The 26,262-nt window shown below is 35.0% G+C and overlaps 1 protein-coding gene across 1 annotated transcript in view; it reads left to right on the top strand.

The window, feature by feature from the left end:
* Positions 1 to 2,152: 2,152 nt before the first annotated feature.
* Positions 2,153 to 26,262, top strand: part of SEMA3D (semaphorin 3D) — a 182,582-nt gene continuing 158,472 nt past the window's right edge. Inside the window, exon 1 of the mRNA XM_029928204.1 lies at positions 2,153 to 2,594. Coding sequence (XP_029784064.1) covers positions 2,584 to 2,594 — 11 coding nt within the window. The 5' untranslated portion in view covers positions 2,153 to 2,583. The remainder of the gene's footprint in view (positions 2,595 to 26,262) is intronic.

Here is a 26,262-nt window from a genome sequence, read left to right as displayed (position 1 = left end):
AACTTTTTGGAGATTTGTGATGACTTGAAAAATTCATACAGCATGGAATAATTGAAAAATTATTTCAGATTATGAATACATAAATTAAGTAGACTAGTTTATTTTGTCATTTACTACCATAAAATATATACAAATCTTTTATGTAAAGTTAAAATTTGTCAATTTGTTATGGCACTATTCACACTCGAGAAAAATGTAAACCAAGGTAAAAATGCAGTATTAAAGTATAGATGCATAAAATTAACTGTAGTGTATACTGTACTACTGAAACAATTTTGTAGTCACTTCCTGTTGCTGTTGTGGTAAGCTCAAGTGTTGTGAGTCCTACTAAAACCATGGTGTGACACTAATCATCTGCATGTGAACAGTTCGTCTCTCCCTAGTAAATGTCATATCATAGTAAAAAGTGATCTTTTGTGGTTCTCATGTAGTTTTCATTGTGTTTAGTGCAATACTGTAAACCTTAAATAAAACCATGGGAACCACATAAACGATAGTGATTCTGGAAGTTCCCCCAGGAAGCAGAGAAAAGTTAAGACATTAAAAGAAAAAAGTCAAAACGCTTGATATGTACCACAGATTGAGGTCTGCAGCTGCGATGCCTGCCATTTCAAGATAAAGGAATCCAGTGTAAGGACCATTGTAGATAAAAGAAAAGGAAGTAAATGATGCCATCATTGCATATACCAGCAAGCACTAAAACCTTCTACTTTTTGCAGATTATCTTCTTTGTCTCTTATTGAAAATATAGCAAAAAATGTAGCTTTTATGTAGGTGCAGAATTGCTAGAAGAAAAGCATATCTATAGCCTCTAATATGATTTGAGAAAAACTGAAATCATTTTATGGCAACTTAAGGCAAAAAGAAAGCGAAGGATCTAAAGCTGGGGGATGCAATGCCAACAGAGGATTTCATAATTTTAGAAAGAGGTTTGGCTTAAAAATGTCAAGATAAGAGGAGAAGCAGTTTCTGCCAACCAAGAGGCAGCAGATGAGTTCCCAGACACCCTTACAAAACTTGAGGAGGAAGGGTATCTGCTTGAACAGGTTTTTCATGCAGATGAAAGTGCTTTATTCTGGGAAAAAGTGCCACAAAGGATATTTGTTAGGAAGAGAAGTGAGTACCAGGATTTAAGGCAGGAAAGGATAAACTAACTCTACTGTTTTGTGCAAATGCAGTTGGGATTATATTTAGGACTGCCCTATCTATAAAGCTGCTAACCCCTGAGCCTTCAAAGGGAAAAGATAAACAGCAGCTGCCAGTATTTTAATTGTATAACAGCAAGGTCTGGGCAACGAGAACCCTTTCTCTGCATTGGTTCTCTCCATGCTTTGTCCCTGAAGTCAGGAAGTACCTTGTTAGAAAGGGACTGCCTTTTAAAATTCTTTTGATATTGCACAATGCCCTGAGCCACCCAGCACCCCATGAGCTCAACACCAAAGGCATCAAAATGATCTACTTCCTGCTAAACATAATGTCTCTAATTCAGTCTCTAGATCAGGGGAGATCTTACGGACCCTTAGGTTCATTACACATGGTAGAATTGTCAACGTTATGAAAGAGAACCTTGATAGAGAGAGAACACCATGAAAGTCTGGAAGGATTACACCATCGAGGATGTCATCCTTATAGAAAAAGCTATGAAACCCATCAAGACTGAAACAAGAAATCCACACTGGAGAAAACTGTGTCCAGATGTTATGTGTGACTTCACAGGATTTATGACAGAGCCAATCAAGGGAATCATCAGAGAGATTGTGAATATGGAAAAACAAAGGCAGGGGGTGAAGGGCTTAAAGTTATGTATGGATCTTGGAGAAGTTAAAAAGCTAATAGTCACCACACTAGAAGAATTAACAGAAGATAGCTTGATGGAGATGAGTACTTTGTACTAATGCCCGATGATGAGGAAAAAGACAGAAGAAGCAGTGCAGAAAACAAGTTAACATTAGACAATCTGGCTGAAGAGGTCAATGATTCAAGACTGCTTTTGACTTTTTTTTTTATAGCATGGAGTCTTCTATTGAAAGGGACACTAAAACTAAAGTAAATAGTGAAAGAAGGATTGATACTATTTAAAAACACTTTTACAGAAATGAAAAAGCAGAACAGAAGAAAGAAAGAAGGAAGGAAAGAAAGAAAGAAAGAAAGAAAGAAAGAAAGAAAGAAAGAAAGAAAGAAAGAAAGAAAGAAAGAAAGGAAGAAAGAAAGAAAGAAAATGGGACAGAAATGACTACGTATTTCCACTCCATATTTATACCAAGTCTGCCTATGTTTCTTGCCTCCCCTTCTACTTCCTCTACCTCTTTTTCCCTCATCATCCCTCTGACAGCAAGACCAACTGTCCCTCTCCCTCCTCCTTTTAAACTTCTGCAACGCAAGGATCACAAAGATGAAAACCTTATGATGATCCACTTCCACTTAATGAAGAGCAAATAATCATCATGCCATATAGTTAATAATGCTATCTCTTGTTTATATGTGTCTTTGATGAAAATCTAATAACTGTACAGCAAGAACTATATGAAACATTTCTGTATCATTATCATCATCGTCTTCTGTGTATTCATCCTGTAGAACATCATGTGCATAAAGTGAGTGGCATTTAACATAAAATTAATGTGTTTGGTTTCTTACTGTTTTATAACTTTGCCATCAGCGAATTATATTACCATACAGTGTGTCTCTTTTTCATAATTGGAGAAACTGTGTTATCACCAATCATCACAGGTAAGTGGCTTAAAAGTGTTAACAGGGTTTCTAATACTGTATTATGAAGGACTGTAATACTATATGCCATAAAAACTTTATAACCATTCATGAGTGTATAGGCTAGGCTACTATGAAACAATTCTATTGATTACACTAGGCTACCATAAGCAATCATATAGCTGCCTCTTCATTATCAGTTTATGAGCTGTTACATCTGTAAATAAGTGTGAATTTCTTTTTCACATTATCTTTTCATTTTTGATGCCTAATGTTAGTGAAACTATAATATCTATAGTGTTTTGTACCATGTAAGACAATATTGACATAGGTACTCACAGATGATTCATCTTACAAACAGATGATGTAAGTTACAGTATCCATTAGGTGTAGTATAGTCCTATAAGTGTATTTTCTCTTCTTTTTGATATTCTTAATAACATTTTCTTTTCTCTACTTTACTGTAAGAATATAGTATATAATACATATAACATACAAAATATGTGCTAGTGGACTGTTTATGATATTGGTAAGGCTTCCACTCAACAGTAAGCTATTAGTAGATAAGTTTGGGGGGAATCAAAAATTATACGAGGGTTTTTGATTATGTGGGAATCAGTGCCCCAACCCCTGTATTGTTCAAGGGCCAACTGTGATTTGGGGGCACATTGCAGCAGACCACGATACAGGGATGTGAAGAAGAATCCAGGGCAAAGGAAATCGCCAATACTAGTTTTGTCTCAGAACAAACAGCTAGTTATAGAGGCTGAAAAGAGAGTAATAAAATCCTCAGGCACTCTATCTAAATTTCCAGACTTATTTCTCAGTATCTCACCATTGTCGTTGAGCTCTCTCCTGTTGGGTTTGTAACATTGCATATTTCCTTGCTGAAGTGCTCCATCCCCAAAATAAGCCATAAAGATTTGTTCAACAGCTTTCCTTCCCTCTTCTCCTTTCTTTTGCCCAGTGCATAGATGTTTGTTTAGCCTTCAATATAAGCCTGCTGCCAATTTGATCCCTTGGTCAACAGCATATTTCCACTACCATATCCCTATATCTCTCCTCATGGGGTATTGCACTCGGAACTTCTCATTTAATGCTCTCACTATTCTGCAGCCTCAGAGTATTCTAGTTTAGTCTCCTTTGTCAAGAGTGAAGGAAAATGAAGTGACCTAATTCACTGTCCACCACTACAGGAGCTGGAACTCACCCAGCAACATTCTCTTGTATTTCAGTCTCATGTCCAGGGACTAGCCCTTTTCCAGGGCTCTGCTTGAGCTATTTAACTACTAAAAGAGCCCTGGATCCCTACTCCCTAAATTTTGGCCTTGCAGAAAACAGAAATACAGCACTTAAATATGAAATTCACTAAGGGAAGCTAAGCCCTATCTCACAAGGAGGAAGTTTAGGAAAAGCCCAGAGATAAATGAATGATGCCTGCATCTCGATGCAAGCGATCTAACATGCAGAGAGCCTCTCCGTATCATGCTGCCTCATCTGCTTGGCTGTTTTCTAGAATAAACTAATAGAAAGAGCAAATATGTTAATCAGTGATCATTTCCAGAAGTTGAACTTAAAGGTCACTTCAGCTTCTGAGTAAGTGGAAGTGAAACTGAATAATGTTTTATGGGAAAATACTTTTCTAATGCCTTTCTTGGTATTGTTTCAAATTAGTCCATTCCCTTCATTGTCACTTTTGCCTTCACTGATAGGCTTATATTCATAATAATTTATAAATTATTTATATAATTTATATTAATTACAGATCTTACATTAATAATAATTTATAATACTGTATTAAATAAAATGTTTTGGAGATAGGATAAATAATATTTATTTTAAGTAATTTCTAAATATTTTCTAAATAATCAAAAAGCCAATCTCTCTCTCTCTATATATATAAATGTATATTATTCTCTCTCTTTACACCTTTAGAATGTGGCATTTTTCTATTCTATGACTTCTTAAGGATAATTTTGTTAGAGCAAATCAAGAGAAGGACAATTTTAAAGAATAATAGTCCCATTTAGTTTGTTTCATTTTTAAAAAATGTACTCTTACTCCTATTCCTTTCTTTCTTTTTTTAATGTTTATTTTGAGCGAGCAAGCGAGCGAGTGAGAGAGAGCTAAGGGAAGAAAGAGGGGGAGAGAGAGACTCCCAAGAGGGCTCCACACTATCAGTGTGGAGCTCAGTGTGGGGCTCCATTTCATAAACCTCGAGATCATGACCTGAACTGAAATTAAGAGTCAGATGCTTAACCAACTGAGCCACACAGGTGCCCCCTTATTGTTTTTTAATTACTTTAGTGAATAAATACTTATAAATCTGCTGGTGTATCTCTTGATGGAATTTTAAGGTAAGGTGATAATTTATAGATATTTTGCTGGGTTAAGGGTTTTTTTTTTCCTGATGATTACTTTCAGATGTAATTCCTAGGGACCAGCCAGGAAATAGTGGGTTTTCCAGGTTGTTCCAGGGTCACTAGAAAAAGAGTGATCTGGGTCAAGGCAATGATTCTTTTTCCAGGTCTGTAGTTCCAGATTGAAGCCAGGTAGAGAAGGCGAGAAAACCTTTGGGCTACTATGCAGGTTGTTACTTGGGGGCCTCTCCAATTCCTGGATTGTATCTGACTGCTCTCTCTTTAGCCCTGTCATAGTTCGCCTTTCTCTTCCTCCCATGAACTGCACTTTGCCTACAGCTTCTTCTTCTACAGTCTTTTCTCACAGATCCATTCACTTTCCTCATTCCAGTTATTATTTAATGGGATAGACACATAAATTATTAACCCTGAACTCTCTTCTGGTTTTGGTCACTTAGCCAGTGCTTTTTCCAGTAGATGCTGGTCTAAGGCTATCGATTATCCACTTAGCAAGCAGCTTAAATTCTTAAAATGATCTCACCATGTGCTTTCTTCCATTGTGGTTGTGATTTTGTACACATAGCATTTACACTGTATTGTGGAAAAGGAGTACATTTTGATGTCACTATTTATTATTTGGGGAAATTTGGGAAGTTATTTAACCTGATCAACTTTGGTATACTCATATTGGAGTGGGGTAAATGACAACCTTATATTCAGAACACATGTGAGTGTTGGATGAAAAAATGTAGATAAAGAACCTCACCCAACTCCTGAAACCATTGTTATTTTAAAAAATCAGCACTAAGAGTTTGATTTCTCCTCAAACATATACAGTGTACAGTATATACAGTAAGCTGTTCTATTAGTTGCAGATGCCTTGAGATGCCAGGCTACAGAGCTTGGATTTTATTCTATAGGCAATTGGGAGCCACTAAACATTTTTGAACCATGAAATAACCCAAGACTTAACATTTTAGGAAGATAGACCTAGGACTAGTTTTCAAGGAGACGAATTGAGAGATTCCTCATGGAGGTAATAAGGGCTGGATTAACACAATGGTGATGAGAATAGAAAAATAAGAGTACCAGGGAAACACAAGACTGTTATATCAGATTTTTTGTAAGTGTATTTTGTTCGTTACTTGTGGATTTCATGGTTTTGTCCTATTGTAAGCTCGAAGCATTTTATTATAATGAGAACTTTGCACTCAGCCTGACTTGGAACTGTTTTATATTCCTCTCAGGACCTAGATATGGTAACCTTCAAACTTTCTCATTGATGTTATACTCTTCGAAATGAATGTATATTGTTTCCGGAACTTACAAAGGAACAAGTAATATCCTTCCACATAGAAGGTCTGAGGTCAGACTTAATTCCTGCAGGATACAGAATACCTAATGAATTTTTTCCTGCTAAGGGAAGTTGAATTTTTTAGATTACTGAAATAAGCTTTAGATAGAGAGGATGGAGACCTTGTGTAGGTTGAAACTTTAAGGGAGAGACCACAGAACTGGAAATTGAAGCCTATGACAATCTTAACTAAATAGTTGGTAAAATAAAATAGTAAATCTTTATCTTGTTTCATATGTTTAACATTTCATGTCCAGTGTTGCTCATGCTGTTCATCCTGAGTGGAGCTCCTTCCTTTTGTCTTTTTTTAAAATCTCTTAGTATCCTGTCCCATTTTCAAAAGGTAACTTAAATCTCAGTTTCTTCATCAAGGTAACAATTCACAAAACATAAGTAAATTTAGTAACTTATTTTCTCTGTCACGCAGATTCACGTTTTATAATAAATTACTTAAATTTAAAACTAATTTATCTGGATACATTAAAAAAATTTTTTTAACATTTATTCATTTTTAAGAGACAGAGAGATAGATAGAGAGTGGAAGTGGTTGTGGGGCAGAGAGAGAGGGAGACACAAAATTTAAGCTATCAGCACAGAAACCTACGTGGGGCTCGAACTCAGGAACTATGAGATGATGACCTGAGGAAAAGTCAGATGCCCAACCCACTGAGCCACCCAGGTGCCTCTGGGTGCATTTTATATATGTAACAAACTAGCAGCTCCTTAAGGTAGAGATTTTGTTCACATCTTATATTCATTCTCCTTGAGATCTAGCTTAGCAGTCAATCTTCATTGATTTGTAACTGGAATTGAAAAAAGAAATTCAAAGTAGAGCTGTAAGAGCCAAAAATAAGATCCCAAGTCATATGTAGCATCAGCAAAATAGTATTTTGTTTAAATAATGGAATTCCATACTTCAGCTGTTCTTTCTCTATTTTCGTTGGAAAGTATCAAGGAGTCTTATCTCTCTTTCAATCAAAGAATCTAAAATAATTTTCACAAGATAGCCATAGTTACTTAATTTAAAAATGTTAGGTGCTAGGATGAGGTTTTTATAGCTTTATATACCGTTAAGTTAATAAGCTAGGAAAATATGCCAAATATACTATTTGCCTCTTTACTATCAGTTTATTTTGGCTTTAGGTTACCCACATTCAGAATAATGTTAACAACAAAAAATGCTTTGTGAGTGTAACAGACAACCTGTTAGTTTTCAAAAAATTAGTATTCCTAAAGTTTTGTATTACAGTCTAAATATATTGTATTTGTGTATATTCAATACAGATGTTTGCGATTTCTCCAACATGGTGTACTTTGTTAAAACTTATTTAACACAACTAGTACCTGAGGGATTTTGTTTGTTTTTTTGTTTTTTGTTTGATTTAGTTTGTTTGTTTTAATTACAGCCTTAGAAATAATCAGAGTGTAAGCCTGAAAAACTGTTTAGTCTCAGAATGTTTAATCGGAAATCTTTCTATTTAAAAAATAATAATAACAGTAATAAATAGTAAAATAATTTTTGTCTCATTTGTCTCATAGACTCAAGATATTTCACCAAAAAAACCCCTCTGAGACAATGTTTAGTCCAATTTCTTAATTTTACAGAGAAGATTGAAGATGATGTAATGTGAATTCTACCCTTTCTCTTTACTTTCTGTTCTTCTTTCCTTAAACGTGAAAGAACAACTTCTGTATTCTAAGATCAGTGTCAAGTGTTCTCAGAGAAATAGCTCTGCTTAAGATATTCATAATTATAAAATTTAAAAAGATACAACAGATTATACTTAAGCATTGTTAGAAGTCATTATATAGTATTTGCTGTTGGTCATTTCTTGTACAATTTGTTTGGAGTAGCTTGTAGAAAGGATGGCATTCCCTCTGGGTCTGGTGTGGGTCTTGTGTCTAACTGTCCTTACCCCCTCCACCCCAAAATGCTAAGTAATGGATAGATTATGTGGACAGACTTGCATCCTTTCCCACATTTTTTAAAATAAGAAACTCTGGTACAAAATGCCGTCAAACCATCCAACTATAGGGCATACTTTAATCCAAAATAAATGTCCTCATCAAAAATATTCACATTAACATTACATAGTGCAGCTATTGGCCTATTGTTTAGAGCTCTTTGTTTGTTGGAGGTATAGACTTATCTAAAGCGTTGCCACTTTTATCATCTGAGTGTGAACAAAGAAGATAACGTTTTTATGCAATATCATGCTTTCTTGATGTGGTCACCTTTAATAATAGAAACCAAAAGCAACATTTCCCAATGTATTCATCATAATTCTACCAGGAAGCAGATGTGCAGTCTTATTTTTCTCTTAATCATGTATTTATTTATTGCATTTCATCTTTCAGTTGTAGATATTTTCCTGTAGAGGGAAATTCCAACCTTCCTGGAATGATCATTCCTGGTTTTATATATATATTTTTTTTAACTAGTGAATAGATGTGAAAATACATTCTCTCTTCTTACATGTATTGGTCTTTTGATTGTATCATCTACACAGGTACAGCTTGAATAGTAATAACACTTCCTGAGGATATTTCTGTAGTAGCATAAAAACAAATCTAGGGAATTTTAGGTGGAAATAATCATATTCCTGGTAAAGTATAAACAAATGGATCTCTGACAATAGTATCACCTTCATAAAAGAGTTTACTGTCTTCTAAAGGTGAAAACTTTTAATAAGTGAAATGCCTATTATTCTAGCTCTTATATTTCTTTTCTTCACTTCAACTGAAATTATTTGTGTCTCCTTTAGAACATCTCCACCCTTGACTGTCCTCCATATTTCCAGACACTTGGTTGTCCATGTATTTAGACTAGATTTCAAGATCAGGCATTTTAAACAACAACAAAAATCAGTCTCTTGTAACATCTTACATTTTGATGTGGTTGATGTAGTTTCCTACATAATGATGCATAAAGTTATTTGTGCTCCATGACATCCATGGTGGTTTCTGTTTACCTATATTTAATAAAATACTTCTGGTTCAACAGCCTCGGCTGGTAGATATTTCCCCAGGGTCAATTCATTTGTGTTGATTTCAGGACATTTTTTCATTCAGCTTTTGAAAATGTGGTAATTAATACTCACGTTCACAGCACCTGTACACCATTAATTAGACAATGGCACGATCAGTTGCTTTGGTCATAATCCATTATATCCCCTTGTACAAAACCTCCTTGTCTTGTTTTCTGATCTATACATCTTTCTTGCCTTCAAGCACAAATGCATAAAGAGTTTTTAATATTTTGTTTTCTTTACCAAACTTCTTAATCGTTTTTGTTTATTTCTGTTACCACTATCCAACAAATAATCTGAATTTCATACAATAGTCATCTCTGATGTAATGTAGAATATGTGTTTTGGGTTTAGTCAGCCTGTGTTCCCATCCTGACTGACACTTATTTCCTTATAGCTTAGGAAATCTCTCTCAGTTTCTGCATCTATAAAGGAGCTAATGAGAATATTTAATAGGTTATTATGGTGATTAAATAAATCAATGGATTCACAATTTAAGATAGGATCTGTTCTTTAGTTATTACTGCATAAATGCTAGCTGCTATTATTACCACTTTCCCCTGCTCTCTATTTCCATTTAGTTCATCAAGATTTTTAAGAAATTTCCCTCCTTTCCATTCTCACTGCCAGCATCATGATTCAAGCCTTCAGGATCATGTGCCTGAATTATTTTAAAAGTCTCCTAACTCATATTTCTGATCTCATTTAATCCTAATCCCTAACAAATTTAGGATATTGCATTCCAAAACCTTTATCTTGGATACGAACACTGTATTTTGCAAGATTAAAGTCTTACAGAAAAATATAAAATTTAAGCAAAACTAAAACATTAAGTATATGTGTATATATGTGTATAGCTATGTATATGAAATCTTACATTGAATAAAAGTGAAAGCAAACCCATTCTAACCAAATTCATATTCATGGTTATTAAATTTGCTTATGTTGTTAATCATTTTCTTGGCACCTTTCTCTGTTGAGTAAGAACTATTGAAGTGGAGGAACCAGAGTGGCTAAGTCAGTTAAGTGTCTGACATCGCCTCAGGTCATGATCTCATGGTTTGTGAGTTCGAGCCCCAGGTCAGCTCTGTGCTGACAGCTCAGAGCCTGGGGTCTGCTTTGGATTCTGTGCCTCCCTCTCTCTCTCTGCCCCTACAGGGTTAGTGCTCTGTCTCTGTCTTTCAAAAATAAATAAACATTATTTTAAAAAACCTACTGAAGCAGGTAATATGCTCTAATATGTTTTTATATAATTTTATATTATGAAAAACATACTTTCTTTTAAAATTGTGAACCAGTTCAAATTTTCTTTTGACATATATCCATATATGCCTATGTATCTTTATATATTTCTTTTCATGCACATATTTGCTTCATAATTTGCAATTCCTACATCACACATTTGTTCCTATTTTTTATGAGAGGGACAGGAATAGTTGAGGCTCTTCTTTTATTTAAAGAGAATGACCTGAAGCGGACCCAAACTGTGAAGTTTTAGATATTGATGTATATATGCATCCAGTTACTGAAAAACCCACAAGTAATGAAACCATTCTGGGCAAGGTACGATTTTCTCCTGATAATGTGGTCCCCTCTTTACCAACCATTTGCGGATGCCGCTGTTGTCATTTAATCCATGTCCTAAGTGAATCCAGTCTAAATGCCTTTGGCTGTAATATGACTTTGCAGCTTTGATCCTGCTGATGTTAGCCACCTAAAATTATGACCCCTCTCATCTTACGTCACCTCTCGTCTTACGTGATATCTTAAGTGTCTCTTGAAGAGAAGAGTCCTACTATGAAATTGTCGATTCCCCTCCCATATCAGTCAAGACAGGATTTTTTAATCATTTCATTTATAATTCTATCTTTTATAGCATTTACATTCTACTTAAAATACAACTGTTTGTATCCATTTTAAAAATTGCATTGTTATCTCCCAGAGTAAAGGACCGCATTTTATTGGCCAGCTGTAAACAAATACAATAGAGTTGAATTTTATAGGTTCTTTATTCTAAATCAGTATTTAAAGTTAAAATTGCATACTATCAATATTATCCTGAAAATTTCCAGAAGTAATACATTAAGTGTATTCTACAGAGTTTATGTGCCACATCGAAGCCTGACATTTAGTCTGTCAACATGGAACACTGAAATGTCTTTCTACATTGGATCAAATCATTGTTTCTTCACTTCAAAACAGATGAAGTAATTGGCTTATATTTGGAGGCTGTATTGTATGAAAAAAATCCACGTATCTTTAAACCTGAAAATCAAATACAGCTTGGTTAGATGCTCAGACTATGAGAACTAAAAATGACTAAATGCATTTTTTTCCTAAATGCAATTATTTTTTAAAAGCTAAATGGTTCCAAAATTCTATCTTCTTGGTTTTTATGAAATTTAATTGCTCATATTTATAAGAGTTAGATAGATAGACACAAGTTGGGGTAAAAATAAACTGGTTGTGCTTATATCGAACCTAAACACTTCTGTCCATCAAAGGAGACAACAGATGAAAAGGCACCCTATGGAATGGGAAAGACTCATTACATATCGTATATCTGAAAAGGGGTAATATTTCAAGTACATAAAGGACTGCTACAAAACATAGCGGTTAAAAACATAAACTGATTGAAAAAAATGAGCAAAAGACTGGAATAGACGTCTCTCCAAAGAAGATAGAAAAATGGTTAACACACATATGAGACTATGCTCAACATCTCAACATCACTGATCAATAGAGAAATTCAAATCAAAACCATAATGAGATATCATTTCAGACCCATAAAGATGGCTGCAATCCAAACAACAAAAACATAACAAGTGTTGGTGCAGATATGGAGAAATTGGAAACTTGTGCACAGTTAATGGAAATGTAAAATGGTCAGTAGCTTAGGATAACATTTTTATGGAAACTCCATAAAAAATTGGAAAATATAATTACAACATGATCCAGAAATTCCACTTCTGAGTTTATGTCCAAAAGACTTGAAAACAGAATCTCAGAGAGATATTTGCATATCCATGTTCATGTAGCATTATTCATAATAGTTGAGGGGGAAACAACCCAAGTCCATCAATGGATAAATGTCCAAACAGAATGTGGTATGTATGTGCAATGAAAAACTCTGCAGCCTTAAAAAAAATAAGGAAACCCTGTTACATGCTATAACATGGATAAAGCCTGAGGACATTATGCTAAGTGAATAATCTGGTTACAAAAGGAGAAATTCTGTATGATTCCTCTTATATGAGGTATCTATAGTAGTCAAACTCATTGAAATACAAAGTAGAATGGTAGTTTGAAGGATTGGGAGGGAAGGAAAAATGGGGATTTGTTTGTTAGGCAAAAAGTTTCAGTTTTATTGGATGAAAAAGTTCTGGAGATTTCTTGGACAACAATGTGAATTGGCGTACTGATACTGAATTATACACTTAAAAATGGCTATGATGGTAAATTTCATGTTTTTTTGCCAAAATTAAAAATCATTTTAAAATGCTAGTTTATATGACTGCTTTAAATCTAGGATGATTGGCATCATGTGATGTATTGGCTTAGTTCAAGTTATTATCCAAAAATGGCTTTGAATATAGAAACATTGTTAAAAGAGCAGATTTTTACTTAGATAGGTCTTAATTGAAATCCATACTACTACTGATGGACTATACTACCTGGAATACTAGTTTAACTGCTCTAAGTATCAACTTTTTCACAAACTAATTTGGGTTAAAAATAGTATTTACTTATAGGAGCTTGAAATGAAATATGTTGGTTTTAACACACCACGTGCAGTCAAAAAAAATTGGTTATTGTTTCTATTGACCATTCCACTTCAAAAATAAATATAGTGAAAGCTTAAGACTTCTTTGTTAGATAAGCATCTATGATTTAATTCAATTTATATTTGGAAGATAGGCAGGAATTACATTTCTTTAGTATTTTTGAAAGGGTGTTCCAACATGAAATGCTTGATTATTTACTTGAATCAGGATTGAAACACTTGGCTAGTTGAAGGCAATTCTGGGAATGAGAAGAAGGGCGCCTCTGGATGATGGAAGCTGGATTTCTGAATTGGTTCTTTCAGAAATAAGGGGCTGCATTGCCCATTTTCCATGAGTTTACATTTTTCATATTAAATTGCCTTGGATCAGATAAATTTTAAGTAACATCTCTCATTTTTTCATTATGTTAAAAAAGAGTGGCCTTAATCTTTCTCATTCTTTTTATATATCCTTTTTTTTGGACACTTGATTCTTTCTTATTATTTTCCAGTGAGGCTTACTGTTTTCATATGTAGCCTTTGGTTTTTTTTTTTTTAATTTTCAGATTTTATTTCTTATTTTCAACTATTCTAAATACTTATGAATTTTGAAATTTAGCTTTATTTCACAGTTCACTCTCTCAAGCACTGTGTTCTTTGCAAGCGTTTTCTTACTGAGTTATTATCCTACTGTGTGGTGACTGATAGTATTTTCGGCTTTTCATAGGTGAGTAAAGTGAGGCACAAAGAGATTAAATGACTTGTCCAAGTTCCATCCTAAGAGGTAAAGATGGGATGTAGACCCAGGCAGTTTGATTCCAGAGCTCAGGCTCTCAAATGCACAAATATTAAGTTACTTTTTTGGAGAGGCACTTTCAAAGACTGCCTTTTAATTTTGTCTTTGTTCTTTTTCTGTTTTAATTTCTGCACATTTCTTTTAGAAATTTTCCCCTTCCCTTCAGAATGTAAATTACTATTTTAGAATATACTGCTTTCCTCTTTCCTGTCCCTTGCCTTCCAGACCTTTCCAGGTTATTAGCTCACTGCTTGGGATGTCCTCAGCCTCTAAGCTTCTGTCCTGTGACATTCCATAGTTGACTCAGTTCCTTTACTTCTGTCTTCCATGGAATCTGAGCTTGTTGAATGTTATTTTCCTTTCAGTCAGTTCCAAGATGATGTTTGCCTCTGCTAAGTGTATTTCCTCTCAGCTACTGGAACCTTCTGTTCTGCAGATTGCTCCTTGGTGCATTTGAGAAGAAGTTGCCAAGTCTCTTTCGGTGCATGTGCTTGTTTTTCAGATCCTGGAAACTTGACAGAGCTTCCACTATTTTTCCACATTCTTCTTCCTCAAGTTTCACCTCACCCTTCTTGTACACCTCTGCCACGTTGTTTTCTCTCCATCCCAGTTCACATCAGAATGTCCTCGCATTCCAAATGCTGAAATCTACCTGAACCTTCCACCATCTTGTTTCATTGTGGCAAGGGCTGTATTTTAATCAACCATGATAGGCCCTTCTGTAAAAACAAATAGCTACACATTCTGGAAACTTAAGCAACTAAGTTTTGTTCTTATTTATTTGAAAAAAAGTTTTTTTAGTTTATTTATTTGTTTTGAGAGAGACAGGGACACCACAAATGGGGAAGGAGCAGAGAGACAAGGGGAGACAGAAAATCCCAAGCAAGTTCCGCATTGGCAACAAGGAGCCTGACATGGGTCTTGAACTCACAAAACCATGAGATTATGACCTGAGCGGAAATCAAGAGTCAGGCACTTAACAAAGGGAGCCACCCAGGTGCCCCTGTTTTTCTTTTTTTCTTTTTTTTTTTTTTAATGATCTACTTCATCTGCTTCTTTCACTCCTATTTTATAATAATACCTTTATTAAAATTGCTTTAATGACTCCCCAGAAATTCATGATGACATGGCATTACACAATCACCACTGTTGTGAGAACTCTAAGTGTTTATCAGTGCTGTGATTTAGGATAGGAATGAGGTAAGAAATACAGTGTGTAGATAAAACACAGGGCATTCCATCAGAAGATGCCGGTCTTTGCAGCTGGTGGTTCTTGTCAGCCTGACTTTCGCTTCTAAGTAACTCTTTTTCTCAGCTTTGTTACTTATAAAATGGAGGATTAATAATACCTAACCTCAAAGGTGAAGTTGAAATGGGCTAAGAAGTGCACATGTGTTTTACAAATTGGAAATTGCTATCCAACAGGTACAGATGGTTCTTAAAGTACAGACATTAAAGTTGTCAAACGCATACAAATTTTAATAAAAACATGGAAAATATGACTCCATCAGTATCAGAATTTTATTTGATTCCGTTTACTGTTGAGCATCAGGAGTTTTCTTCAAATCTTCAAATCTGTGCCATAGGTTTTATTTAATGAAAGAAACTTTGTAGGACGTGCTGTGAATATTGGAGGGAGGGAGGTGGGTGGGTGCCATATTTGTTTGCTGAAGATCATAATCCAAAAATAATACCTGTGAGGGTAGTTTGCACTTTCTTCCTGTGATAGGATGGGTATTCCGGTGTGATTCATAGGGAAGACACAGATGGTCTCCTTGGACATGCAGGAGCATGTGTTATTATGGATGAAGTTCTACCTGGGAATCCTTTGCTTCCTTCTGTGAGGAGCCATCTCACTCCCACAGGAATGGTGATTTCAAGGTTTTAAATCTGCCAACATGTCTAATTACATAAGTGATTCATTTATGTTTTAATCTTTAAAAAGGCCATATTGAAAACCAAAACATAGACAAACTGGAAGCAACAGTAAAGGACTTACCCCATTTTATTCCTTTCTGGAAACTTCTTAATTACTTTACATTTCAAGTCATTAATAAGGCCATCATATGAACAAATTATGGAGGAAAAAACTACATTTTTGAGTCTTTTTGAGAATCGAGTTTGAATTGTTAGTATAGTTCTGGTATTATTTCTTTATTCTGTTGATTGTGTTTTCTAGAATCATGGCAACATCTGTGTGGTCAAGTTGCTTGTATCTTGTACATACAGACTGATACCAGCTATTTCCCAGGATAGGGCCTTGTTCCATTATCAGACAAGAAGATTTATCACTTCTATGTTTATGCTTCCCTTCATAATCTTGGGATTGTCTTTTTTCCTGCCTTATTGCAATTGTTCTCCATAAACCGCTCCTCCTGGTACCAGGTTCCGTAATAATGTTTTTCCTCTACGTTATTTATGTCTTCTGTCTGTTTGTAGATAGCTCCTTTACCCATCAACTTGTGGCTCAGCCAAACTTACTGCTTGTTTAGCGCTTTAATCTTGCATCTCAAATCATTTTTCTCCACATCATAATCATTCTTCCATCATGTCTCTGAACTCCTTCCAGCTTCTCTTCACCTTTTGGATAATGAGATGCCTGAGTCTGAACACCAGGTGCAATCCCACCAGTCCTGTCTAAGAGGGTCCCGTGGCCTCCAGCGCTGCTCTGATGCCTTTTTATTCCCTGAGGTACTCATTACAGAGACCATGCCTGTCTCTACAGGAAAGTCTGTGCCCTCCATCTCCCCTCTTGTCCTGTAACTCCCTCCTGGCTAAGCCTCTTCCCGGAGTGAATTATCAGTCTCTCTCCCCCATTTTCTTGCTCTGGAGCTCTCATGATTACTGTCTCTTGTTCTCACAGTTTTTATTTTACAGATCCTGCCTGATTTATGATCTAATTCATCTGTTTATTTCCCTCTTTCTCTCTTGTTTTTTGATCTAACCCAGTGTCTTCCCAGTTCCACAATTTCATGCTTATGCTAGTAGCCATCTCTGCCACTCTGACCACATATGCATCCATCTCTTAAACACATCAACTTCTTTCACACATCCATGGGAAAGGATATACTTATTCCCTTCTGTTTATCTAATGCCTTACCTTTTATTTAGAAAAAAATTGATAAGTGGTTTGGCATTACTCTGTTAGGCTTGAAAATTTAATTTTATCACAGTCTCTCAGAGAATAGAGCTATGCCTTATTTTTTAAATACTGGTCTTTGCAACATAATAAAATAAGATTCAGTTCAGTTTTTTAATCCATAAACCATAAATTTGGGGGAAATGTATGATATGTATGGTATCTCTGAAACATTTATAATGTAAATGATGGCTTGTGTTTTTAAAATTCAAATTCTTTCTTTCTTCTTTCTTTCTTTGTTTCCTTCCCTCCCTCCCTTCCTTCCTTTCTTTCTTCCTTCTTTCACTTCCTTCTTTCCTGCCTTTTTTCCTTCTTTCCTCCAGTCACATGATGGTTACTAAAGTCCTATCATTGGCAGGCTAGTGTGAGGGAAAGAATACAGCTCCTGTATTCTTGACCGGCTCTAACAGTGATCACTGTGTAGCTACATCCAATCACGTACATTCTGTCATTTGTGTCTTTGTATATAGCAAGAGCAGGGTTCAAAAATATGATTAAGTGAGACTAAGCTAACATTTTATTCACAACTGATAGGAATAGTGAGAGATAAATCCTAAATCAAGTTTGGATCATTGTGGAAGGACGTTGAAAACTTGAAAAATTATGTATAAAACAGTGAAAGTCTTCTCATTGCCCGCCCGATAAGTGTTTTATCAAAATACCTTCAGAGCATGAATGTGGTTTGTATACAAATGGAGAAATGAAGTAAGCGAGGCTAGAAAATGAGCTTGAGAAGTGCTGTGATGGTCCAGGAATTAGATAGATAATAAGAACAATAGGATTAGAGTATGGAGGAAAATTTGAGTGTGGTACCCTGGCTTTGGGAGCTAACTTTATGGTTTGTTTGTTTGTTTGTTTGTTTTGAGAGACAGAGGGAGTCAGCACAAGCAGGGGAGGGTCAGAGAGAGAGGGAGACACAGAATCCGAAGCAGGCTCCAGGCTCTAAGCTGTCAGCACAGAGCCCGACGTGGGGCTCAAACCAACTAACTGTGAGATCATGACCTGAGAGGAAGCTGGATGCTTAACTGATTGAGCCACCCAGGTGCCCCAGGAACTAACTTTAAAATCAGTGGCTGGTTGAAATTGGTCATATTGAGTTTTACCACTTGGAATATTTTCATGGTTAATCTAGACTCATGAATACCCTTCTGTGGCCTGTTGGAATGGAAAGAATATTTGGAGATGGCAGTGGTGGAAAACTAATGGTTACAATCCCCTCAGTTGATTTGTAGTCTTATAACTGGTTACAAAATTTTGAGATGAAAGAGCAGCTATTGTCAAAATAAGTTAATTTTAGGGTCTAGTGTGAGTAGGGAAAAAAAAAGTGTAGCCAAAGGGGATTAATGGAAACTAAGATCAAACAGGGAAAATCCAATGGCTGCAATGGGGGAGTGTTGTAGTTAACAAAGCAGGAAGACAGGATACAGTAGGTGGGAATGGCTGAAAGAAGTGGAAGTAATCTGTGCGAGACCAAGGGAGTCTGAGCTTTTGCTTTTAGGAGAATAGAAAAACTTATGAGTGATGTGGCAAATCAGTATGTTTTGCAACTAAAGTGAAAAGTTGAGGGTAGCATATTGCTGGGGAAAGGAACTGCATCCCTGGCCAGCGGAGATTTTGTTGTTTGTTGCTTTGGTTTTTCAAATAATGGTGATGCACATAAAACTGTAAATTGACACTTTTCATTGACTTATAATTCTTGTGAAAGAAAAATAAAAATAGTAAGTGGCAGATCATCTTGAATCACAGTGCAAAAGAGCCAGACATTAGAATATTAGAGCAAGCACTTTAGGTAATATACATCAGGTTTGGGGCAAGGGTCAAATGGTGGTGGGAAGATACATGAACTATATAGTGGAGAGCTGTTTAGGGTTACCAAATTGTTAACTTATTTATATATTTGTATAAGCTCTTTTTAGAAACAGTCTCACTTGGGGAAATAAATTAAAAATCTTTCTATTAATACTTTGAAGGTATTAATCTTCCATTAAAGTTATTTTCATTTAACCTGCATCAGTATATTAACATTAACATCAAAATTGTTATCTTGTTTGATATTATTATTTATTTACTGTCATATTATTAGTATTGACTTACTCTTCCAAGCCCATGAGAAATAATCTTTATTTTCATAAAATGAAAAAATAGTATGAAAACTCATATATTTTTTTAACTGACTAAAACGGCAGGTTTATGTCAGGGATACTGAGATTTTGTGTATTTTAAAATGGTGTTTATTCCTGAAGCATGTCAGCCTCTGCACAGTGACTTACTGTGTTTATCTTTATAAAGAGTAAACCATTACATAAACTGACTTCCATTTGGGAACTGTAGTGCTAAGTGTTAATGGCGTCATTATTTCAAACAAATTGTGTTAGAACCATTGCTTTATGTAGTAGGTTTCCTGTGGGAGTTTCCATGAGAGGTTTGTAGTCTGTAAGACATTCACATGGCACAACTATTTTCTTTTTGCTATCTCTTATGCTAATGATTTTCTTGATAGACAGGTTGCTCCTTTTTATAAAGAAATGTCAATTTCTTAACCTTTGCTTGCTGTCTTTCTATATGTATCCTTTATACTGAATGAATACGGATGACATGTAGGCGGTAACTTTGGAGGGACATGTAAAAAACACATGAGGGGATGGAGTTTGCTTCTAAATGGGTAAGCATCTGAAAATTTTTCCATATCGAATTAGAATTCATCAGGACACTAAGTTTTAAAGAGAGACTTGTTTTTCTCAAGAGACAGTTATGAAACTTTGTACTCTTAAAAATTCACTTATTTGTTAAACCAGGTCCAGCATTCCATGAAATACATAAAAGTTGGAGGCTGCTTATTATCTTAAGAATTACTTATCTTTGTATAATATGAAACGTAAATATATTAGTGCCTTATTTTGCCTACATGTAGCATTTTTAAGCATACATCTAGACAAATTTGAGTTTAAAAGCATATCAGGGGGTACCTGTGTGGCTCAGCCAGTTAAATATCCAACTTCAACTCAGGTCATGATTTCACAGCTCATGAGTTCGAGCCCTGTGTCGGGCTCTGTGCTGACAGCTCAGAGCCTGAGTCCTCCTTCAGATTCTGTCTCCGTGTCTCTCACTGCCCCTCCCGTGCTCACACTCTGTCTCTCTCTCTCAAAAATAAATAAACATTAAAAAAATAAAAAATATATAAAAGCATATCAAGTAAAATAAAGAGAATTGTATAAATGTGATATGTTATACTGTTCGTTCATATCTTCAACAGCTCAGTATCAAATTGTTGATTAAGGTGCCTCTGTTTTTTATTGAGAAATTAAGGACTGTTTACTTGTTGCTCTATGATAAGTGCAAAGATTACTCTGGTAATATTAGACTAATAATTGGCATTCTTTTGAAGAGCTAACCTGCAGTAGAAATAATATCCAAAATAAAGCCTTGATATCTGGAAATATGATGTACCTTGAAGATAAATAAGCCATAATTACTTTATTATACCTTTCTTCAAGTAAGAAATGTCTCACAGTTACTGAATATATAAATGAATCATTCACAAAGTGTCTTTAATTAACATCATTAATAGAGGCTGCTACACCGATTTAGTTACATGCCTGTAACTGAAGATCTATGTACTCTTGAATGTTACTTCCTTGTTGAAAATACACTAAATTTCAGTTTGACCAAGTGTTATTAGAGATTTAATATGTACCCATGGAAGAGAAAATAACTAATTGACCCATTAAGAAGATTAAAACTAAGACCGTAGCCTCATAAGCACTAAGCTCTAATGGACAAGTTAACTAGCCTCCTAGTGGTACAGTGCACAGTAAGAAATCATTACCATTATCTCTTAGCAACAGATTTTTAAACTACATGGGAAAATAAAAGTATATCGTGCTAAAGTGTTTATGGGTGAAATGCACGGTTATCTTCACTTCACTCTGAAAAACATTAAAAAAAACCAGATGGCTTGGCTGGATAGATAGATATGCATTTAAGTGAATCTAGAAAACTGTTACTTACAGAATCCAGGTCTCAGGATATAGATACTTGTTGTACACTTTCCCTCTATGTATATTTGACAATTTTTGTAACAAAATTTTGGAAAAACATTTGCAAAATAAGAGACTATGACATCATTTTAAAGCAATCAATGTGATAAAACGTGAAGGGAGGTGCCAATAATAACATGACATAATTCTTTATAAGTAGAAAGACAAGCCATGCCACATTTTAAAATGAGAAATATATTTTTTAAGTAAATATAAACCTTTAGATTTAGCCAAAATCCCTTTAGATTTATGCATTTTTTGGAAAAATATTTTTAGTTCCTTTCTCTAGATTATGTATTTAAACCTAATTATTTTTTATGGTTGTCTATTATTTAGGGCTCACCTAAAGTTATCGCCTTGTATTGTATTCTCGTCAATGGGCTTATTCAGTTTTATGGTTCTCTCTGGTAACTTACAAAATACACTTTATACTGCCTTTCTAGTTCCCTATTAACAAGGAAACAGTCTGTACTACTGTATTTCAAATCCTTTCACACTGACCATTACTTCATTTGCAATAAAAAGCACGAATAAATTGGGCAAGTGCATTTCATACAAGCTCATTTCTGAAGTGTTAATAATTAAAGTCTGGTCAGCCTTGGCACAGGGCAAGGGGCAGGCCCCCCGCATGGTGGATTTGTGTGAGGTTTGATGGGATACCAACGGTGTGCGTCCCTGCCTATTCCCTCACTCCTTTCAGGTTTTGTTCCACCTTTTCAAAAATGAAATAGTTAAGGTGTCTTGTTAAAAGGTAAACATCATCAACCACTATGAGTTATTACTCTCTGAGCTTTAATTAGTGTATATCCCAGACAGTCCCAAGAAAATGGGGCATGGAGAGAGTTTGGAGCGTAGAAATTCTCTCATGTTGAAACCATCTGAGCATTTCTTAGTTCAGAAGGCACAGGGGAGAGCCCGGCTTAGGGGCAGGCTGTCAGGAGCCAGAGGCACTGTGTGCTGAACAAGAGGACCCAGGTAAGGGGTCTCTTTGGACTGAGGTGATGGAAGGAGAGAAGACGGTCTTACATGATGTAAACATCCAGGCTAGCAGTCTTTGGATAATCCATGTCTATACCTCTTGCAATATTTTTTATAGATATGATCAGTTCAAAACCACAAATGATGTTTGGATCTCTGCTATATATCTTTACTGCTGTTTTTCTCTGAATCAAATACAATGTGAACTCATTATGATGCCTAGTGTTGTCACCAGGTTAGAAATTACCCGTACATTGTTACTTAGCACTCTCAGAATTAGCAGCATGGCTTTCTGACATTTGCTCAATATGAACAATTGCAAGTTGTCCTGATTTCTGAGGCTACTTGACTTTGATTTTCATGGGAACTAGAGCAAAAGACTGACAACCCTTTCAGGGCTTTCTACTATCTCATTAGTGTCACAGAATAACAAAATTTGCCATACCGACTGTAAGCCATTAATCATTTTCTCATGTGGGTCCATATTTATGTTTGTTTTCTAAAACATACTTTTTTATAGAAATTATTTTGATAATGAGGTTATCAAAACACTGTTACACTGCTTACATAATAGAAACAATACTCCTCTGTTATTAAATTATTACTAGCTATCATACACTGTTAGTATTCTGTTGTTTCACTGTTTTCCAAGCATCATCAATAGCTCTTAGTTTTCTTTTACCATAATATATAATTAACCTTTTACACTCAGTTTGCCTGAGATCATTTTTATCTTTGCCAACTTCTCTGCTTCACAGACCTGACATAGGTTTATGTTGTCCTCATGCTATAAATTAATTCCTTTTGGGGCAAGAACAGGGATGTCTTTTGGCTATTGAATCATTTAATTTTTTTTTTACCCGAGATAAAATTTAGTTGTGTTTTTGAAATCTCTTTGACTTGCATATGGTTAAGAATGATCCTTTCATATACAACTTTGGCTTAGCCAAATAATGAGTAGGAGGTCAATTCATTCATTACTTATTTGCACATTTCAATAAAAATTGTCCAACAGGTAGTTGAAATAATCAAAACTAAGACCGAAAAGCACTCTCTTTCGATAAATAAATGCTTTCCTACAACTAGGTAGAGGTGTAAAACAAAACATAAAAACAAAACAAAGAGATCAAAATTATAATAAGCAGTTAAATAATCAGAGGGAAGCAAAAAATTTTACAGTGATGACAGTCTCCTATATTTTGTTATCAGGCCATAATATACATACAATAATGAACATTGGATATAATTAGAAGTAAAGGAAAGCACTCAGGGACTATACCATATTTGTAAGAGGGTTTTATTTTTTCAAATTAGTTTTGTGAGACTTTTCATTATTTCGATCAAAGTAAGTTCAGAAAACTTTCATCATTTTTAGAGAGGGTCTAAAATTTCTTAATTTACAATATGAATTAAAAATTATTTAACATCTTTTAGGAAAAGTCTAATATAAAAGCTAAAGATGTTGTAGAACCTTGAATTCAGTATAGTTAACTGAATGTAAATTATTAATGCAGAAAGTATTACACAAAATGCTTTGAGGATGTAGGAGAATAGTATTCAGATAAACTATAATAATTAAGGTCAAAATTATGTGCCTGTGTAGTCTTCACATGCGCACACAAATACATCGTGAAGCTCAATTTTAACTCATATTAAAATATATTCTTGTCTGATTATTAACTGTTCTGATGAAGAACAGAACTATATAATTTTTTATCTGATTTTGAAAATAATCTATTACTGTTAAGAATGTTACACTGTTTTTGTTTATCTGTGTGTTTGCTTTGTTTTGTTTTAACTTGGAATTAGAAAGGATTTCCAGGAATCTTTTTATATATACATAAATGTGGGGAAGTTTATCTGGTTTTTATTGAAGATTTCCAAAGTAAGGAAAAAAGACAGACTATGCAGGACTGAAAAAAGGAACGAGAAAATCAACAAACTTCACAGATAACAATTTATTTCCTCTATTCAATTTTTATGCAGGATTTCTGTGGCAATTTCCTTTTAATATAGCTTACTTGTTTTTTTATTCTCAGTGATGTCAGATCATCTCTCTAACTCTATGTGTGTGTGTGTGTGTGTGTGTGTGTGTGTGTGTGTGTGTGTATGAATTTGTTGCAGGTAACATTACCATTTAAAGACATATATTGTTTATCATTTGAAGAAAGTGCAAGGTGATATTAAACTTTTTTATTATAACTGGGTTAATTTATTTTTAAAACATAAGGAACATTATTTTGAAATGTTACTTTGTTTATTCTGCCTTTACAATGAAAGGAATTCTCAGGAAACACAAAATAACACCATTACCACAGAGGAACGTTGGTGTGAAGAAAGTCAGCTTTGGACTCTTTCCAGCAGGGCTTAATTGTGGTGCCACAATGAGGACATTGTTAGACAGGCTTCTCCCTACCTATGAACTCAGACATACACTCAGAAACCAGCAATATGGAAAATCTTCGATGACTATAATCCTCTGGCTGTAAGTCTAGCAAAAAGCTGGAAAATGTGGATGAGTAAAGGAAATGTCAAAATGAAGCTTGAAGATTCAAGTGGTGAATTAATTAGTATATTGCATACACAAATTTCTCTTCAGGAATGACTTGGTGGGTGACATTACTTGAAGCACTGCATCTTTTAAATTTTCTAGAAAAGCATGTAGAAGTTTCCAGAATTTTTCAGTTCATGGTACTTTTAGCATTTAGCAGCTCAGTAATATTTTTAAGGTACCCACTAGGCGAATACACAAAGACCAAGAATTCTGTTTATTAAGCAGTTGCAGCCAAACAACTTAGAAAGTTATTTATGTCCTGATAGCCTAAATGGAAACAAAAACTAAAATTAGTATTTTTATTTCATTCGTAAATAACAGTTATGAATGTGTGTGTGTGTGTGCACGCGCACGCATATTGGGTGTGTGTGTACACAGCTTCTCAAACCTTGGACACAGAATGCTGCCAACTTCATTCTCTGTCCACGTGGATTATCAGGAGGCACTTGCCTTTTGATCACTTGACCTTCTGGAAACCCAGCTTCACACAGCTATGACATCCTTGAAAGGAATGTTGCACTCTCTAATGTCAAAACAGTGAAATACCTCATGTAGTAGTTTGCGTAGTTTCTGACAGATGTCAAATGTTGTGTTTACCTTGAAATTTCCAAATTCCCCACAGCGGCCCAGGGGAGTTCACTATAGTGCTCTGGGGTGCCTTGGCACGTAGTTTTGGAATCATAAATTTAAACTAGTTGATGCTAACATGAATCATAGCCCATGAATCTTAAAATTGAAAAGTCAAAATGCTTCTGCCACACTGAAAGCCAATGGAAAGCCCTAGGTAGCAACTATACTCTCTCACATCTTATTCTTTCATCTTGGTGTTTTCCCATTTTCTCAGCCTAGTTATTGTGAATGTTGCTCAGGATTCAAAGTATAATTGTCTGTGGCTTTGGAAATTGGAAGTTAGAATACACAGTGTTCATCCATACCATCATCATGGCTCGAGGCGAGCGTTACTTGTATATTTGTAGAAAATAATATTATCAGTGTCCATTAGGACATTTGATATTTTGATGTGGCATTTTAAGAGTTGGACTAAGTGGTTTTCAAAGTTTCTAATGACATTTTTCACTCAGAAGCACTACCTTTTTTTTTTTTAACAATCCATAAGAGGTGTGTTTTACGGAGAGGAGAGCTTCTACGTTTTCATGTGTATATCTTAACTGTGCATAAACCCTGGTGTGCTCTGAGTCAGAGGATTTGATCTAATTTTCCCTTTATCTCATTTTTATATTTCAGTAACACAGTTAACTATATAAACACTGTTTCCTTTTTAAAACAAATATCTTATAGAAATGTGTATTTACCCTCAGCTAAGTAACTCAGTGGATCTTATCTGGATTATTAGAAGAAATCACATATGAGAATTTTTGAACTACATCCTTGTTTCCTTCACAGTCAACCATGAAAGCTATCAGTGTCCCCAACTGAAGGCTCAGAACAGAAAACTACAGCAAGTTATAATAGAGTGAATCAAGAAGAATATAAATCAATTTTTAAGTGAAAAGAAAAACAGGAAATGTCATAGCAGAGAGCC

The sequence above is a fragment of the Suricata suricatta genome, chromosome 2 (genome assembly GCF_006229205.1).
Source record: "Suricata suricatta isolate VVHF042 chromosome 2, meerkat_22Aug2017_6uvM2_HiC, whole genome shotgun sequence".
In the NCBI taxonomy this organism is placed as follows: Eukaryota; Metazoa; Chordata; class Mammalia; order Carnivora; family Herpestidae; genus Suricata; species Suricata suricatta.
The sequence above is the reverse complement of the archived record's forward strand: the minus strand, read 5'-3'. Positions and strand labels throughout refer to the sequence as shown.